Consider the following 19,209-nt stretch of genomic DNA (forward strand, 5'->3'; position numbering starts at 1 on the left):
GCCCTGCCACAGGCGCTGTCGTTTTGGCTGGACACCACATCTTAGCGAATGTCTCTGTGGGCTGGTGTGGCCGAGGGAAGAAGATGGGAGCAGCAGCTTCACTGTTCGGGCCACCTCCGAGGACCAGGCCTGTATCTGAGGAGGGCAACCTAGCCACAGTCCACATAGCAAGTCACAGTCCGGGGCCTGGGAAGATGGGTATCGATGCTGCCCACGTGGTGGGAGGTGGCCTGGAGAGGCTGGGGTGGAGGCGTGGCCACGGGGTGCATTGTGCTGGCCGGGGAATCTGGGGCCCATCGCTATCGCAAAGTAGCTAGAAGGTCCTTGCATGTTCCCAGTTCCTCCACCTGTCTGGCTCCATCTCTTGTGGGCAGGTCGGCCGGCTCGGGAAGCTAATCTCTACGATCCTGCTCGGATACTCATCAACATGGCTGCTGAGTCCCTACACCAGCCCTGAAAATACTTGGCTCACTCACTGCCGTGGAGGTGACCGTTCCCATCACGGGCCTGTCTGGCCGCCCTCTGCCTGGTGGTTGGCTCCTGACTGACAGCCTGATGAGGCTGGTTGTTCCTGACGGGGAACCTCAGTGTGCTGACTGGCTCATGGCAGCAGGGGCTTTGTTTCTGATACAAGGACCCCTGAGATTGAGATGTTTTCTCTTTTGTGGTTTGGAGTGATATGCTTTCCTGGAACTTGGGCAGGGGTGCTGAGGCCACAGCCAGGGAGGGAGGCAGAGCCCAAGATCCTGCTGCACACATGAAGACCCTCTGCAGGGCTCCAGGCAGCACGGCTCTCTGTCTCTTGGATGGTCCCAGACAGGAACTCCATGCTGGACAGGGGGAGGGAAGGGTAAAGCCACCTTTGGACACCCCTTCCTACTGTGGAGTAACCACAGCGTGTGGGCAAACAAAGTCAGTTAGAACAAAGTTACCTGGGGAGGCTGCCCCTCTGCCAGACTCTCCCAGACTGAGAGAAATGTTCTCTGGGGAAAGCCAACCACATCCTCATTCCAACCTTGCCCTTAATGCAGCCTCACAAATTCCCAGGACTTGTGGATCCTAGAAGAAATTACACTGTATAGCCTCCTAGCCTTGCAGATAAGGAGGGACCAGCCTTGCCCAAAGGTTTCCCACAATCAGAAAATGGAAACCAGCCTTCACTCCTCTTGTATGAGAAATGGCAGTCACCCTGAGCTGGTGGTTTATTGGACATGCCCTGGTCAGTGTTTAAGAACCAAGGCGTACAGGAGCATGGGGTGGACGAGTAGGGGTCCAGCTCAGTGCTGAGAGTGGTTGGGGACTATGACACGGGTGGCCCCCCCAAAGTTCCTACCCCCTCTCCTTTCCCTCTCAGTGTAGTCTCTCACCTGTGCAAAGACACCGCTTTTAATTAAATTTTTTTTTTTATTAAAATACTGTTATACCCAGTGGAATGCAGCAGCAATCCTGGTACAGGGTGGCATAACAAAACAGCCATGTTTACATTTTAAATATTTACGATAACTTAAACATACAGACACACATCATGGTCTTTGGCAGAAAATGTTCACAGCACAAAAAAATACTTTAAAAGAAATACCAAATATTAATCCAAAATATATTAAGTTGTTTTTTTTCTTCCACAATATTTTTTTGCCTTTTTTTCTCTGTTTTCTTTTTTTCTTTGTAAACAATGCATATGAACCAAATGCATTTTTCAGCTTTCAAGAGGGGTAGGGAGATTTAAAAAAATATGCAATTGTCCAGCAAATGCAAATGTTTAAAAAGGAAACTTGAGGAACCATGGGAATAAAATAACACATATAAAACCTAAAAACGGTAAAGGAAAAAAAAAAACAAAACAAAGATTCAAGGAGAACTAAAAACAGTCAAGACAAACTGCTAAAACCCACCAATCGCTCCTGGGGCTGAGCTGGGGGACTCTTTAAGACCAGAAGTCAAAGTCACGGCCACTGGCAGGCTGCCATTGGATGCTTCACTCCAGTTCTCAAGCGCCGGCCCTGCTTCAGGGCGCTGGGCACGGGTGGCTCGAGGAGCCAGCCTCACGGCGCCATGCTGTAACGGGGGCTCCATTCAGAGGACTATCTGAGTCACGTCTCCCAATCCCTCCAGGGTGGGTGGACAGAGACCCTGATGAGAACAAGGCCATGTCTCCAGTTTCCTTTGGGAGAACTGGTGCTGGGAACCCCACCACAGCAGACTTGTGTGGTGGCTCACTTCACCTGGCTCAGGGCTCATAACCAAACTGACAGGATGTCCCAAGGACAGGAGCTGTGGAGCCATTTCAAGAGGCTGGTGATGGTGGTGGGGGGGAGGGTCACGTGGGCATTTCAAAAAGGGTTCAAGATGGGGAAAAAGCCAATATCCCGTGGATCAACTGGATCACGGGCCAAGGGCTTGAGAAGGGGAGATAACTGGGCGGAACCGTGACAGCAGAGATGGGAGCACAGAACGAGGGGACAAATCTGAAGCAGCCCGCTTCAGTCTTCTGTTCCACAAGGAAGGGAATTATATACAAACCGCACAGCGCATCCCAGTCCTTTCCAAGTGAAGGGGTGAGGCTGTGGCCTCAACGGGCCCCACAAGATGCAAGTGTGGGTGAGCCCAAGGAGGCGGTGAGGGGCTGAGGAGGTTGGAGGGACCACACTGAGCCAGGCCTGACTAGTAAACCAGCCCACCTGGCGTCCACGGGCAGCCATCCTTGGCAATCAGCCCCCAAATCAACATATCCTGTCCCCCTCTGCCCGAGTGTCCACTGGGGGTGCAGAAGGGGCTACTCCCTTCTGAGCTTTCGGTTGCTACCCTGGCAGCAAGCCTTGGGCTGCAAGCAGGTTAAGGTCCAGTCCTCATTCCACGTGGGCCCAGGAGGAATGTGGGGCTAAGGAGCAGTCTTCTGGGGGCCGGCTCACAGCTCCCCTTCTCCTCTGCAGCATCCTTCCTCAGCTCCTGGGACCAGATGGTCAATGGGAATGAGTGCTGGGCTGGGGGAGGGTGAAGCAGCCTCTGGAGGGGCTGCTGGAATGGCCACGTGGCAGAGGGCAGAGGAGAGCAGGGAGTGGTTCGGAGTCCCCAAGGCACCACCTCCTTCAGATCAGTATCTCCACCATGTCCGACAAGTCCTGGACTCTGGATGTAGCAACAGAATCTGGAGAGATAAGAACACAGGCACATGCCAACGAGCATTACCACACTGCTCTTTTAAATCCTACCACGTTTGAAAGATAGGCTCTATCTTCACCAACTTTTCCCAACTCAGCTGCCCAGGTCGCCATAACTTGGCCAACCTAAGCACAAAGCTCTGCTCCCTCTGGGCTCTCGGTCCAGACCACCAGCCTCCAGAGTGGAAGACACAGTTGTTTACAACTTGGAACTGGTCGGAGGGCTTGGAGGGAGGGTGGAGAGCCCCAAGGGAGGGAGGCTGCCGCATTCTTTTCATGCCTGTGGTTTTCTGAGATGGTGAGGCCAGGCAAATATGCAAAGGCTAATGTGAAAGGGAGCAAACACAGTAATGGCATCTTCTCAAATTTCTCCTTCCCGGATTCTTTTTAAACAAAGTCTCCTAACTTGAGTGGAAGGGTAACTCACCAAGCTCCATTATCTTAGATATTTAGACTGGCAATAAAAGAAGACTTCCAAAGAGAAGATAAAGAGACTCCCAGGTGGATCTGTCTGTAATCAGGGTTTTCAGTTCCCCTATTCATGCATCCAACCAGCTCTCATATGTACTGTGGTGGGCCTCACACCCTGCTCACCCGTCCCTGTGCAGGGCTCCCTGTGGAATGTGGGCAGTGAGTGGGGCCAGGCCTGGGAATAAAGGGTCAGGGGCCCCAATTCACACCCCAACATGCCCTCAGCCCCGCAGAGAAGTCGGGGGGTTGGGGGGAAGGGGACTTACCCAGCAAGGCTGTCCTCTGGCCACTGCTGCACCCCAGAAGGCCGTCGGGCTCCAGGCCCAGGCAGGCGGCGGCGCTGTCTGGGGGGCTGTCAGTCTGGGTGCTCCCATCCCTGCTCCCATGTTTGGCGTGGGCAGCTAGGGGAGCCTCGGCCACTGGCTCCTCCGCCGGGGCCCTGTCTGCTGGAAAGGCAGGAGGTTCACAGTTATTGCCTTGTCCATAAGGTGGAACCCCCATGAAGAACACCCCTACTTAACTGTACCTATTAGGGATGCAAATTGCTCTTGATTTGCAAGAACTTCGATTACAACTAAACGCTCCTGTTTCCAAATGGGAATAACTATCAGGTTGGATTGGGTTCCAAAAACTTCGAGTAGAAGAGCCTTTCTTAAAGGGGTGTAGATTAAATCTTAAAACCAGTAGGGACTCTCAGATTTCTGTGGCATCTGCTTAGAAGGGGGAGTGGAAGGGCTGGCCCAGAAGGTACATCTGTACAGGGAGCTCTATTTTTACTTAGATGGTAAGTGGCTGGGGCCAGGGTGGTGGAATTTCCAGAGATGGGGGCTACAGCCTGCCTCTTCACACCAGGGGGACAGCTGTGGGCTGCAGGATCACTGGAGCCAGAGTATAAGCCAGCTTCCCTGGGTAAGGGGCTGGGATGCCCTGGCTCCTCTGAGCCTCAGTTCTGAGAGGAAAGGCCTGAGGACACCCTAGCCTCTGCCTCTGCCTCTGCCTCTGCCGCTTACCCGCCTCCTCTCACCTGCAGCCAGCCGGGCAGGGGCATCCACCTGCTGCTCGCTGGAGGAGAGCCCTTGCCAGCCCTGGGCCCCTGCTGCTGCAGCCACGAAGACAGATGGCACCGACTTGGCGGGCCTCAGGGAGCCCTGGGTGGCCTTGCCAGGATCCTTCCTGGAGCGCTGCTGAAGGACCTTGATCACCGCATCCTTCTCCAGGATCTGGGCGTGGAGCACCTTTAACCTGAGGGGTGAGAGGTCATGCTTGCATCTTCAGACCTACAGATCCAACAGCCCCCATCCTTCCCGCCTTGTAGACGTTGGAGGGAAAGCCTTTCCTACAACCAGGCTGGGCTCTCCTGGCCTTGCAGCAGGGGCAGGAGGGGGCCTTCAGAAATGCCATCACAGCTCTGGAACTGGATGCTCTGAAAATTGCCCATGCGAGAAGTGCTGGGCCCTTCTCACACCAGCAAAGGCAGGTCATCAAGGGGCAGGTCCTGGGTTCATCCAATGACAGCAATGGTACAACCCCCGTCCGGGAGGACCACCCCCAGGGCTGTTGATCAAATGGGCTCAGTCAACGTGCTTGTGCTTTTGAGCCAGGTATAGGTTAAATGGAAATCTTGTGGGGCCTCTGAGATTGTTTTTGGAGAGAAAATACTAGCTACCCCCAGGCCAGGGGCCTCGGCCACATTCCTTCTGGGGGTGGTACATGGTGTGGACTCAGTAGGAAAGTCTTACTCTCTGATTTACATGGGGGAGGGGGAGGGGATAGAGTCCCAGAGCCTTGGATGGCATCCAACAGTGGGGTCTCCTGGGCAGACCAAGGACTTGGTTGGTACCTCTGGGAAAGAATACGTGTATGATGCCAGCTATGCCAAAAGCACGGGGGTCAGCTCAGAAGTAGGAGGGATTGTTAGGCCAGGTGGGGCGAGGGGTGTTTATCACGGATTAAGGATGGGCAGGGACTTGACATCGCCACCCCCCTACCCCCACCCAGGTGCCCGGCCTGTAATGCCCAACCTGCTTTCCATCTCCTGATGCCTGTGGCCGCCGGTGAGCAGGCCCTCGTTGAAGCTGCTGCTGGGCGAGGGCTGGGGGGAGTGCCGGATGAGAGTGGTGTCGCGCTGGGCGGCAGCCGTGGCGGCCGCATCCATGGCAAACTGCCTCATGGCACGTTCCTCCAAATACTTCTGCTCCCACTTGGTCATGTCGGCCTCCAGTGCCAGGACCTGCTCCTCCTTCTCTCGTAGCTGCTCCGACAGCCGCAGGGCACTGAGCTCCGGGGACCCACCGCCACTACTGCCACCACCGGGGCTGCCTGCCTGCCTCTGCAGAGAGAGGAGCACCGTGGTCAGGGGCGGCAGCTGGGGTGCATCGGCCACAGGTCTTCGCCTCCACAGGAGGACTCTCACCGAGCCTTGGGCTTGGTCAGCCTCCCCATACACTCTTTGCAGCCCGCTTCCACCCAGAGACAAAGGGGAGGCGTGGGTCCCCGCACCCCCGCCCCAAATCCTGTGGCCAAGGGTGTGAGAAGATCAGGTCTGCCTTTGCAATAGCGACCACATAAATTATCTTCCAATCCGGGAAAGGGGTGCAACTCAATGACACTGGGACAACTGGTGTAAACTAGGACAGAACTGGGCAATCCAGGAGGTCTGGTCACCCTATCTCTGTGGGAAGGGTAAGGTTGGGAGTGGAGACAGAACCCTATCTGGTCTGTAAACACAAGAGCTATTCACATAGTCCGAAGTGAGGATAAAGACTCAGCATCTGGGCGACTATCTTCTCCCAGGATCCTGAGGAGACACACAAGAGGTGGCTAGTCTCCTCCATCAATGCTCCTGAGTGACTTTCTCTAGAGACCAAGTGTGCCAACCTGTGCTGCTGCTGAGGACAGAGGCCCAAGTCTTGAGTCCCCAAGGTCGGCACATGGCCCCGTGGCAAAGCCTCTGCTAAGACTGGTGGCTGGGAGGGGCCTTCAGCAAGGCCGGCACAGATCACCCTGGCTTTCCAAGGGGGCTCGGCCTGGATCTCAGCAGGGGCTCCCGGGGGCTTCAGAGCTGGCCTCCTCTGATGCTGCTCCAGTTCTGCCACCTCCGCGGGTCTTCCCAGCTCACCTGCTGCGCACGCAGGGCCTTGAGTTCCTGCTCCAGGCGCGTCCGCAGCCGTAGCTCCAGCTGCTCACGCTTCTCGCAGGCAGCCTGCAGCTGCCCCAGGGCCTGCTGTAGCCGCTCCACCTTCTCCACGTAGGCCTGCTTCTTCCGCAGCTCCTCCTCGGCTCGTGCCGCCCGGCCCTGGGCATTGCTCAGAGCCTGCTCCAGCAGCTCGGCCCGCCGCCGCTGGTCCTCGATGGCTCCGCGCAGCAGTGCCACCTCCCGCTCCAGCTTCTCCTGCTCCTGCTGCTGCTCGTAGCCTGCAGGGACGGAGAGGGGGGGCCTGGTCAGTGACGGCAGCCACCTCGCTGGCCCCACGGAGCACCCCCCACGTACTGGGCTCTGGGCTGACCACTGCAGCAGCATGACTGCATCTTATCCTCCCCACAACCTACGAGTCAGGTACCCTTAGTAACCCCATTGCATGGGCCAGGAAACTGAGGCTCAGGTTAAGTCATGAGTAAATGAGCGTGCCAGGCCGGGGCCCTTGCAGTAGTCACTGGGCTACACTGCTCCTCTGCTGGGACACGGTCTTGCCAGGAGAGAGCCCCAAACACTGCCCACTTGTGCCAGGTGTCACCATTTCCAAAACACATTCACAGTTCCCCTCGAGCCTCACGGTGACACTAGAGACTTGACCGGTAGGAACTGTGACGACGCCCATTTGCAGATGAGAAAACGGAGGCTCAGGTGGACTGTCGTGTGGTCATCATTCAAGTGGAAGAATCAAGGAGAGGGGAAGGGACCACCGTGTGCTGCCCCAGGAGCCAGGCACTTATACATCTTATTCCACCAAAGCCTCCAGTAACAGTCCCTTGAGGCAGGATTTGTGACCCCTCAACTTAAAGGGGAGGAAACATAGGAGGTGAATGGTGCTGCCAGGATGGGGACCCAAGTCAGCCTGCCTCTGACGGATCAGGCTGCTTGGCTGTGGTGTGAGGCCCTCACACCTAGAGGGCTGCCGAAGTGGGCTCCAGGGCTCACTCTGTGGACCCAGGCGCCCCTACCCGCAGAGTGTGTGGGCTGCCCGCCTTGCTGGAGGGCAGAGGCTCTGGGGCCTGCCTGGTGGACTCAAAGGCACTCTCTAGGGCAGCACTATCATAGCACGGTGGAGTTTCCTGTCGTAACGGGCTGGTCCTACACCGTGCCAGCCAGTGCGGTAGCCACTAGGCATGCGGGGCTACTGAGCACTGGAAGCGTGGCTAGTGTGAGGGAAGAGCCGAATTCTTCATTTTATTTAATTTTAATTAATTTTAATCTTTGAGCCATCTTTAATCTTTATACCTATCACATAGGAAGTACAAGCTCTGGAACAGACGAGTGAAGGCTTGGGACCTGGCAGGCAGAAGGGAGGATTCATTTACTCAGGGCCCTGGGGCAGAGAGGGAGGACACAGGCGACTGACCCAGGTCAGCTCTGGTTCACGCTGGATTTCAGAAGGCTGGGTCCAGGCTGGCCTCATTCTTTGGGGTGGAGGGAGAAGATGGCAGAGCTCAGTAACACTGAAATTGAGCCTTTCATCCCAAGCTGGCCTGACCCCTGATGGAGTGGAGGGGGCAGGCGGGAGTGCTGACTGGGACTTTGGACCTGGAGGTAGTGACCCCATCCTGGGAGGCTTCACAGAGCCCAACAGCTTACAGAGTTTGCAGGAGGCCTGCATCTCATCCCAGTCTATGATGCCCCCATCTTACAGCCTCAGAATCTGAGGCTCAGTGGGAAGAAACTGCCCAAGGGGGACAGGGCTGGGAGAACCAGGCCTCAGGACTCAAGGCCAGATCCCCAGGGAGGACAGGGTCTGACCTGAGCTGGAGGTCTGTATAGCTTGCCTAGTAGGAAAAGCAGATGGCACTGGCGATAGGGGCCACACTTCCCTACTAGTGTTGACTGACTCCAGAAAAAAGATGAGATCAACCAGAGGTATCTTCCCTGAGAATTCTGGTTTCCCCATGGCTATTGGGAGCAAGGAAGGGCTGCATGGCTTCTGTCAGCCCTTGGGGAGGATCCCCAGGACCCAGCCTTTGGCTTCCAGAAGCTTCCTGCCACCTCCCACACCTCTAAGGCCCCGGCAGGGGCTGGGAAGCCTGAGCCCTTGGCCATCCCCAGCCACCAGGATAAAACCCTGGGCCTGTCTGGCGGGCAGGGGGCGGGGGCGCTCCCAGGCGGGGTGGCCGCGAATCAGGGAGACAGGGCGAGGGGCCAAGGGCGAGCGAGCAGTGGAGGGAGCAGAAGGTCTTTCCCCCTGGGAAAGCGAGGCCCCACCGGCACGTCCCAGTCCCTTTGTCCCAGTGTCCTCCCTCCTCCCGCAGTGCGGGCGGGCGGGGCGCGGGAGGGAGCGGCGGCGGCGGCGGCGGGGCGGGGCGCAGCGGAACAGCCCGGGCTCAGGAATGCCTGGCATCCAGGTCACCCGCCGCTGCCAGATTAATGGCTCCAGCCCGGAGCCAAGAACAGCCTGGCGCTCGCTCCCCGGGGAGCGGAAACGCCTCCAGGCCGGCCTCCCCCTTCGCCCCTCCCCTGCCCGCTCCCAGAAACCCGCCGGTGACTTCCTTTCTTTGGCAGAGCCCGGCCCCCAAAGTCGGCCCTTTACTACAGGGCGCCCCATTCTACCCCCTTCCAGAAACCCGCCCTCCCCAGACTCCAAACGGGACCCCCGGGGCCGTCCCCTCCCCACCTCCCAGAGACCCTAAGTCATCGCCTCCCGCCAGTACAGCCTCGCCTGCCCCCTGCCCACCCCCACCCCCCAGCCCTTCAGTGCTGGGCTCCTGTCGGCCCTGTCCAGGGCCGAGCCCTCCTTGAGGAGGGAGGTGCTGCCAGCACAGCTCAGCCCTCAAGCTGCCCCTCCACTTCTGGACACCCCCTAAGTATCCAGCTTCAGCACAGCAGGCTTTCTGAATGGGTTCCTCCTTCCTCGAAGCCACCCTCGCCCGGCCACCAGCCGCCCCCACTCCACTCCTTTGCAAACACCCTAACACCACTATAGTACGTAGTAAGAGCATACAGGAGGATTTTAATAAATAACTGCCTCTGTCTCTTCTGACTGCTGCAGCTTCTTCCTACTGCTGAGCTCGGGGCTCCCTTTGTCCTCCCTCTTCCCCCAAACTCCCTGCTTGAACCTCCACTTGAGCTATCCTGCTGCTTCTTCACCTGTGGCCTGCTCCCCACCCTGCTACCCCACAGAGCCCTTCTCTCAGGCTGCTGGGGACCTCTCCTCATCTCGCCTCCGGGGCCAGGCCACCCTTGTTGCCTGAAATCCGGGGTGGGAAGACCCTGCTCCTTCCTCAAGCTCACTGCCTCTCTTGACCTCCCTGCCCTGGCACCTTCCTGACCTGTTCCTGCTGTGCTCCACGCCGGCCAGGGGCTCAGCACAGCTGTGCTAGTGAACAAATGAGTGACTGAATGGATGAGTCAACAATGAACTCATCTGTTCTTCAAGAAGCCTCTGACCACCCTCTTTAGGGGATCCTCCTGAGCCCCTTCTTTGGGCTGCCCTGTTGGTTACACCCCATTTTTGGCTGGTGACTCCACCTGTTATGGCCCAGCCTCACCATGCTCCCCAGCTTCCCGCATTCCCCCTGGGCACCCCCTGGGAGACTCAGACTCTTCCTTCTCTCTCATCCCACCTGTCTCCAAGGCTCTCTGGCCTCCCCCATGCTTATGAAGGACACCGAACCGATGGTCAGCACCACAGCTCAGCAAACCACAGCTCCCCAGCTATCCCTCTGGATCCACTGATTTCCCCAATACACAGAGAACCAGATCTTTTTCATCTTCAGAAACTACCCCTCCCCCAGGTCTAGTCCACTGCTGGGTGCGTAGTAGACATTCAGTAAACCCAAGCTCCAAGCACTGCTTTGATAGAGGAGGCCGATCCTCCCTGTGCTGAGGGGCTGTCCTGGCCACACCTCTGGCCAGGCTCCTGAGTGGGACCCCTACTCACTTTGAGCCAGCAACTTGGCCACCATGTCCTGACTGCCTGCCTGCGCTTCCTGTGTCTTGCTTGCCAGGCGCCGGTTTGCAGATTCCAATCTCTCTGTTTCAAATAAAGAAAAGAGGTTTTAAGGAAAAATGTTTGAATACAGGTGAAGCCGCCTGCTGGGGTGTCCCCTCGGTCCTATCTGTCGGGCTGCATTCTCCAAGTTGGGGGTGGGCTCATAGGGAAGCTCCAGGTCATCCTGGGCCACATGGGTGGGAGGTCCATGAGGAGCCCTAAGGTCTAGAACACAGAGACAAGACTCCCCAAGGAGTCTCAGCCTAGTCTCCTTTGAGTCGATTTATACTATTATTGCAGAGGACAGATTCTGAATTATTCCCTAGAACAGTGGGATCAAGCTGTCCGCAGGCACTCCCCACCCCTCCACCTGGGTAAGCCGTCCTCACCTCTCAGATCCCGGTTGAAGTCCTGCAGCCGCCTCATCTCACTGTCCATCTTGTTCCGCATAGTCTTCTCCAGGGCCTCCCGCTTGGAAGAGGCCCTCGTCAGGCTCTCGTGGGCCTCAGAGAGCCGCTGGATTTCGCTCTCCAGCTGCAAGAGGCAGACAGCAGAGCTGAAGGAAGGGGATAGCTCCCAGGGAGGGAGTGGCATCAAGGTCCCCTCCACAGACCCCGGCTGATCTGCTATTCTCCATCAGAAAGGGTGAGAGAGGAGAGGATCAAAAGCCACAGCAAAAAAATCCACCTAGTTCTGGTGGGATGGGCTGCAGCCTGTAGCCTCTAGAGGTGGACCAGACTGCTGGAACAGGCAAGCGAGGGTCCCTTCAACTGTCCCAAGGTCCTGAGCAAACCCAAGGCCAGGATCTCTGGAAGTGGCTGCCTGCAGCGTGACTAAGCACAGCTTTCTGGGGCCCACTGTCCAGAAAGAAGCATCTTCCTTTTGTCTGGCTTCTACTGAGAAATCTGAGCACAATGGGCCCAGGAGTGGGCACTCAGACTCCAACCACGGTCCGGAGGGTGGACTTATCTTGGACACCACAGGATGGCCTCGGGAGGCCTGAGGCCACCTGCTAAGGCTGAGCGCAGAGCTGGTAACCCTTCACTAAGAAGGGAGCACCAGATCCCAGCCTGAGCCGCCTCTGCTTGGAGGATTTGCCTCTCCAGCCACTGCCATCCACCCCAGAGGGCCAGCCTGGCCCTGGCTGCCCCTCCCACTTGGCGGCTGGCAGGTTCCGCACGTGCTCCTCGCTGGCCTGTGATTCCAATAAGTCGCTCGTTTTTTCCAAGAGGAGGGGCTTCCTCTGTGGGCAGGGCTGGCCTGGAACAGACTTGCTGTTGTGTGGGGGATACAAAGGGCTCTCTGTGGGAGGTGTCCACGGGAGGGGGTGTGTGCAGGGGAAGGGTGCGAGTGTGAGGGAGCCGTGAATGGGCTCTTTCTAATCACCATTGGGCAGCAACAGCTCATGCTCCAGGCCTGCTGTGCCGGCTGCTCCCCAGCTGTCTGGAGTCAGCCAGGGAGGGTGCACGAGGGATGGGGGCGGGGACTGAGGGATGGCTGAGAAGCCCAGCCAGGCCAGCCCCGTCGGGGTCCCTTCTTCCCCCTGCCCCTCCGAGGCCCCAGCAGGGCCTACCTTCTCGATGCGGCCGGTCTTCTCCGCCGAGCTCTCCAGCTCCCTCTTCAGCCTCTCGTTGTCCCTCTGCAGCCTGGCATTCTCCCTCAGCACAGTCTCCATCTGGGCCAGGTGGGCACTGCCCGAGGAGGCCTGGGTACTTGCTGGGGCCTCCAACCCTGGTAGGCTGAGGGAGCCTAGTGGGCCCTGGCTGAGGGGAGCCGGGGATGGGGGCGGGGGGTGCTCCTGGGGCTGCTGCAGGTACTGGTACTGCTGCCGCTGCTGGAGGAACACAGGGGGCACCTGGGCCTGCAGGATCCTGGGGAACAGAAGAGTAGGTGCTCAGAGACCGAGAAACCACCCCGAGTCGCGCCAGCCCTCTTGGGCAGACAGCCTCCCCACAGCGTGAGGCAGCGACTGGTGGGGAAGGCCTTTCCACATGGCGTCCCCAAGACCTTCAAGGGCCAGGGGAGCAGGGCTGGAGGGGATTAACATGAGCATGCTTATTTCATGCCCAGCCTCACTGTGGCCGAGGCCCTGGGGATCAGCCTGAGCAGTCCTAGCAACCCGAGCTTAAAGAAGAGATCTTGAAAAGTGCACTCCTGACCCTTCTCATCAATAGAAGGCTCTTTCTGAGTGTGGAGGTCACATCCATCATGACTGAACACACAAGCTTCCAGGCCCCTGGGCCACTTGGTGTCTGTTCCGGCCCCTGGTGTCAGGCCCTGCGCTCACACGCACTTCTTCTCCCTCCTATCTTGGGTCCCGTCACCCCTTGAAGAAACATTTTTAGAAGACTGCGGCTAAGGTTAGAGCGGCGAGACAGATGTAGGGGTAGAGTCTGGGCTCCAGAGTCTGACAAAATAGGCATTCAAACTCCGGCTCCAGTGTTTAAGCCCATGGTGCGGCAGGACTCCGCTCAATCATGAAAGTAAGGTTCTCAGCCTCAAGGGGGTTTGTGAGGGCTACATGTGCCTGGCAGAGTGCTGGGCCTGCAGTGGGCGTTCCCACAATGACGGCCCATCCTCCGTCTCTCCTAGTGGAGACCGCAGCTTACTCTCTGCTCAAAGAGTAAATGTGACCCAAACACTGGATTTTCTGGGGCGTAGTGGTTGCCTCAGGACTATGACAATAGCCTGAGTTTAGGGACAATGTCCTACTGGTATAACGTCAGCCTCAGGGCCCCATGTCAAGGGAAGGAGCAAAAAGCAAGAGGCCTGTGGGGTCACAGAGCCTTTCTGGGGCCTTGTGGCTCTAAGTGTAAAAGAGCTGATGGCCTCAGTTTCACCAGGAACTTTCCCAAGTCCCGGAAGCCCCACATGAGTCCATCACTTCAGCACCTATGCCTGCCCTTCCCCTCATCCCTCCCCTTCATCCTTCCCCCTCCAGACTCCGGGCTCCCCTGCCCCTCTTATGACCCTAGGCTACAAGAACAGTCCCTGCCCCCAGTTCCCAAAAAGCAAGCCTCAGCGGATCAGCCAAAGGAGAGGCGGGCAGATGTATTTCTCTTACTGCCCAAGGTAGAGCTTCCAGTGAGAGCCGAGAGTCCCCATTGGAATGTGCAAACTCTCCCTGTGCTGCTAAATGTGGCATCTTGGGGTTGCTTCTTGAACTTGCTCCCCCTGCCCTGGGCCAGGCAGACACAAATGGCATTCTTTGGGGATGACTTGGCTCCAAGAAAGAATACAGCCTCCTTTCCTTCACACTTGCTCTCCCTTCCCCTTGTTCGCCCCTCCCCCTCCCTCTTTTTTTGTTCTCCTGCAAACAGTCTACTTCCTTTCCACGATATTATCTTTTCCTGACAGGGCTCAATAAGGCTGGTCCAAGAGAAGAAACCACGACTCAGCTTCCGAAACTCTCCCAGGACGGAGCCCTGAGAAAGGAGATAAGGTGGGGGGGCCTGGGAGGTGGAGGGTGGCAAAAACCCACAGGCTCCATCTTCTGGTCCCTTCATTCCAAGCTATCACGTCACTCATTTCTCGAGAGCTAAGAAAGCCATCTTTCCCGGGAAAGGGCACACAGTGGGAAAGTGGGTGACTAAATGAGGACTCAGCAGGCACGAAGAGAACCAGACTTGGACCTTGGGCCATCAGAGGAAGAGGGAGTCTGCAGACCTTCAGGCTCCTCTGGTGGGGCTTCCTGGACCCCTGTGCGGGGGAGATGCAGGGCGTGTGAAAAGGGCGTGTGTCAGCTTCTCAGGAGAAGGTGCGGAGCCAAGCGATAGCCTCATTTCTAGGAACCCTATTTCTGCAAACTATCTGGGCTTCCTGCCCCTCCCGGGCATCCCTGCTTCCATTCTAGCCTCTAGAATCCATTCTCTACATGCAGCAGAGGAATCGTTTTAAAAAGGTAAGCCAAATCGCATCCTCTAAAGGCTTCCCTTCACACTGAGAATCAAACACTAAGCCCTCCCCGCAGCAGCCTCTCCGGAGCCTCCACAGAAAGGGGCTCACCTGGACCAGGAATCCTCTCCCACTCCAGGCTCCACCCACATGGACCACACAGAAAAACATGAAAGGAAATGAATGGTAGGGACAGGGCAGCTCCCACCCCGGTGTAGGAGCGGGGAGAGGTCCCTAAGGAGGCCATCTGGTCCTTTCTTCCTGCCTACAGTTAGGAATGCCTCCCAGTAATCACAGAAAGCAAACATGTCCACTTGTTCTTAGAAACCTCCAGAGAAGGAGGTTCCACCTTCTTCCCACTTAACTTGGAAACAGTTTGGCAATGATTCCCAACTCTTGTCTTTGCAAGTTCTTTCTGAAACCCAACCTTTAACCCCCTGCTGTAATTCATAGCCTCTGAAAACCCTAGTTACTCAACTGCCACAGACAATTAGACAATGGTGTCCACCTCCAAATTAAAGCAAGGGATGCCGCTAAGTTCTCATGTGACCCTGGCTAAATCCCTCTTTTCTTCCAGCATTAGCTCCCATCTTGGGAGGGAGAGGGTATCATCGGCCTTCCTCTGGAGCTCGCCAGGATTCTGGAGGCTCTTCACCCTGGGAGAACTACGCTGGAAGCCAAGAGCTTGAAGACCGAGGTGGGCAGTTACCTTACTTCCGCATGCTGGAAGTGCGGGCTGCCACGGGTGCGGTACCGCGGGTCGGTGACAGCGGAGGTGGTCTCATGAGCTAGCACGATGTGTGGGTACTGAGGTGGAGGTCCGCGGGGCTCCGGGCCCTCTGCAGGGGCGCCCCTGGGCAGGGGTCCCTGCTGGTTGCGGGCCAGCTGGGGGAAGCTGTGGGAGGCGCTCATGTGGCTGGGGGTACGGGCCCCGTTCCTCTCCAGGGACAGCTGCAGGAGCCGCTCGCTCAGGGAGCGCACGTGCCCGTGCCTCAGCTCACGCAGGGCCTCATCCTGCCTCCGAATGCCACCCGGGGCCCCGCGGGGATCCCGGTCCCCCATATGTGGCTGGGGCCCCGCCTGCTGGGCCGCATAGTACTGCGAGTGGGCTTTGGCCTCCTCATAGGTCGGCAGCTCCTCGCCCTTGCCAGGCTGTGGGCACAGCCGGTAGAGGCTGTTCTCTGCCAGGTGGGTCTCGGTGCCCTGGTGCTCCTGGCCCTGGGGCTCCTGCCTTGTGGCCTGCTGCAGCACCTGACTGTCCTCGGGGGCCACGATCTCCAGGGGGGCCTGGGGGCTCCCTGTGCCCCCAGCCCCAGCCCCACCCCGTAGGGCCTGCTGCTGGATGGCCAGCAGCGTGCGGGTCTCGGTCAGGTTGCCATAGCGCAGCTGCTCCTGGATGAGGCGGTGCAGGACCGTACCCGAGGAGTCCTCCAGTGTCCTCATGCTTCCTGGGCTTGCACACAACCGCCTGGACAAAGGCCAGCGGCACCTGGCCCCAGAGCACCTGGGAGGAGAGAAAGAAGACCACTCAGTGGGAGCACATGGGAAAGGGGGGGACTTTCCATTACTGTCTGGTCAAAGGCATGATGGTAAAGAGCAAGGCTATGGAGGGGCACACAAGCCTGGGTTCAACTGCCCATGCTGCCATCTACTGATTAAGGCAAGTCACTTAACTTCTGAGCCTCAGTTTCTCCATCGGAAATATGAAGGAATAATGCTAGCCTCACGGAGTTGAGAATTAAAACAGGCAATGGCTGTTGAGCTCCTGGTGTACTGTAAATCCCTGGCAAAGGACTGCCATTATAATCATATTCATGGAGACTTACTGTGCCTAGAGAAAAACACCAGTAACCTAGACACCAGGAACCTTGGCCTCCTGCAGTCAGCTTCCCATCAAAGAGCCTGATGAGCGACTCTAGCGCAGGCCTAATTCAGCTCTAACCACTGAGCATTCCAGTCCAGGGGTGGACAGGGCCCCAGTTTATTGGCAGGTGATAAAGAATGATTCCAGCCTGGTAGAAGCCCTAGGCAAACAGCCCCCAGGACCGTCTAGGATGAAGCATGCCTGAGCGCCGGCCTTGGCACAGCTAACTCACCACCCTTTACTCTGCTGAGCCTTCCCTGTCATGGGATGACCTTGGCAGTCACTCTGCAAGGTGAACAGGAAGAAGGAAAAAATGCATCTGGATTGGTGAATAAGGGATGAAAGAGAGACTATAATAGGACAATGGTTTTGTGAGATGAGGCAAAAAGGTGCCACCCATCAAGGTTTGTGGGCCAGTCACATAGTCTGTGCGCTGACAGTAAGTGCACACGTGCTCCAGGTAAAAAGAAAGGGTGGCACGATGTCTTCGATTTTATGATTACCACCCCCAGCTACACACACACTTGCTCCTTGGATGTGCCCTGATGGCCCTCTAGGCACGCAGGGGATGATGGGCCATCAGCATCTTGACATCGGTAACACCACTTGAGCCGACTGAAGAAGGAAGGGAGCGAGCGGGGAGGCTCTTGGCTGCAGGAACCTGGGGCTGGGGGCTCTGAGCCTAAACTGCAGGGAGATAATATCTCCTGCGGAAGGTGTTCCCTTCTGAGCCTGGGCTCCCAGTGGCTCATGGCCTGGCAGGCTGCCCACCTCACCCAGCTTCCTTTCCACAGCCTCCTCTACCACAGACCTCCAAACTGGGATTCAGGGAAGACCAAACAAAACCCACACCTCCGGAGGTCCTGTGTGCACGGGAGGAGGACAGTAGGAGGAACGCAGCCCCTCCTCTGCCCCAAAACTAGCCCCAGTGCCCTGCTCAAGTTAGGGCTTGGCCAACTGGCAGAGCAGCCATTCCACTCCCTCCTCCCAGCTGCCTAAAACCGGGGAGAGGGAGATGCGTCTGGAGGGTACTCTGTATTCATCCTTCCTGGCACTCCCTCATTCCCCCCGCCCCAAACACACAAGGACGGGAGATGCAAGACTCTAGAGCTACCCGAGGCAAAACAAACCGGAATCAATTCTCCCTAGCGTTTCATCCACGGGCATTCCTAAGTTAATCACTGTCTGGGCTGACTGCAGCCGAGGAGGACCGGAGAATGCAGCTTTCCGGACAGATTCCAGGCCCTCTCCCCACCAACAGTGTGCCTGGGTGCAGGGAACACCTCCCGCGCCTCTCATCCCGCGTTTGTCCCGGTCAAGACCCTTGGATGCACATCCTTTCAGCTGAGCCGTTACTAAAATCTGCGCCCGCGACCCGGGCCGTGCACCCCTGCTGTACTAGCGCGCCCAGGTCTCTGAAACACCCTCTTCTAATCAAGCACGCAACTCCGGCCTTTGCCTGGGCTCACGCGCGCCTAAGGAACCAAAGCGAGGGTCTCTAGTCAGACCGCACCTCATCCCGCCCTACCCGGACTCCTGGCTGACTACGAGCACCCGGTGGCCGCCGCTGCGCCGGGAGCTGGGTGGACGACGGTAGCCAGTGGTCCGGAGAGGTCTTTAAGCGTCGTGGAGCCGCCTCCCTCCCTCCCTCCCGAGCCCTCTTTGTTTTCCAAATGCTCCAGCGCTGACGTCAGCGGGCTGGACGGCAAGCTGCATTCTTTCTAAGTGAGAGCCAGACCGTGGCTCAAGAGAGGATTTTCCAAGGAAGACAAAGAGGAATTCTTGGGCTAGTTGGGGGGCAAAGACACCTGTAACCCCTACCTAACCAAATCAGCCCCCAGGGCGCTGCAAACTGAGCTCCAAGCGGCGCCTTCCGCCCAGATCCGCATCCCCTGGCATCCCCTCTTCCCGACCCGCGACCCCAAACACCCACTACGTTCTCCCCAGAGGCTGCCCCCCTCCTCCAGCCCCAGCAGACCCGCGCGCCTTCGAGAGACACCCCCGGGCGGAGCGGTCCTTGCCCTGCTTCGTGGCTGCCGGGAAAGGCGCGCTGTGCCTTGGAGGACGCTGGGTCCGCTCCGCTCCCGCTCCCGCTCCCGGAAAAGCCCAGGCTGCGGCGGGGCTCGGGCTTCGGCTGGGGCGAGTCTCTGCGGCCCCGCGCGCTCCCCAAAGCGCCGAGAGGCCTTCCTTACCGCAGCGGCCCGCGGGTGCTCGGCGCTGTCAGACCCGACGACCCGGCCCGGCCCGGCTCGGCTCAGCGCGGCGGCTGAGGTGTGCTCTCGGCCGTAGCGCCGACGCTCTGGCCGCTTGGGCCCCAGCACGCAGTCCCAGGGTCGGCCAGCGCCGGAGGAGGCTGCTATGCCAGGAATGTGAGAGTTTCAGGTTCCCCCTCGGGATCAAAGCGAACCACAAATAACCTCGCAGCGCGCCGCCCTCCTCCGCCCTCCGCCTCCTCCCACCCCCTCCTCCCCGCCCCCGCCTTCCTCCGGGGAGGCGGTGCTGAGGACCCGGAGGCCGCGGCCTCCTGGACTCGCGGCGACCCTTCCCGGCCTGCACCCCCTGCTCTGCCTTCGGAGCTGCTGGGGACTGAGTCCAACTTGGCCCCTGACCTCCTGCAACCACGTCCCTGCCTTCCTCTCTCCTCCAGCTCCATTGGCCGGACGACACAGAGGGCTATACATCG

At 58.1% G+C, this 19,209-nt stretch overlaps 1 protein-coding gene across 2 annotated transcripts; it reads right to left on the bottom strand.

Annotated features, from left to right (window-relative positions):
* Positions 1-1,398: 1,398 nt before the first annotated feature.
* On the bottom strand, positions 1,399-18,896 carry AMOTL2 (angiomotin like 2). Of its 2 annotated transcripts, none has more exons than XM_060011296.1 (10): positions 18,719-18,896; positions 15,372-16,166; positions 12,342-12,639; positions 11,158-11,302; positions 10,718-10,810; positions 6,748-7,043; positions 5,651-5,958; positions 4,654-4,871; positions 3,896-4,072; positions 1,399-3,145 (listed from the first exon to the last, which is right to left on the bottom strand). In XM_060011296.1, the coding sequence occupies exons 2-10, from the start codon at positions 16,103-16,105 to the stop codon at positions 3,087-3,089; spliced, it is 2,328 nt and encodes a 775-aa protein (XP_059867279.1). In that variant the 5' UTR covers positions 16,106-16,166; positions 18,719-18,896; the 3' UTR covers positions 1,399-3,086. The 2 variants fall into 2 exon arrangements, with proteins under 2 accessions (XP_059867279.1, XP_059867278.1); XM_060011295.1 differs by having other exon boundaries at positions 3,896-4,075.
* Positions 18,897-19,209: the final 313 nt, after the last annotated feature.

This window comes from Delphinus delphis, chromosome 4 (genome assembly GCF_949987515.2).
Source record: "Delphinus delphis chromosome 4, mDelDel1.2, whole genome shotgun sequence".
NCBI lineage: Eukaryota > Metazoa > Chordata > Mammalia > Artiodactyla > Delphinidae > Delphinus > Delphinus delphis.

Excerpts from the sequence above, each read along its gene's own strand:
- AMOTL2 (XM_060011295.1), bottom strand. The coding sequence starts at position 16,105 with ATGAGGACACTGGAGGACTCCTCGGGTACGGTCCTGCACCGCCTCATC. Across the intron at positions 5,959-6,747 it reads AGGCCCTGCGTGCGCAGCAG|AGGCAGGCAGGCAGCCCCGG; the intron begins GTGAGCTGGGAA and ends CTCTCTCTGCAG. Across the intron at positions 4,076-4,653 it reads CCCTGCCCGGCTGGCTGCAG|CAGACAGGGCCCCGGCGGAG; the intron begins GTGAGAGGAGGC and ends CTGCCTTTCCAG.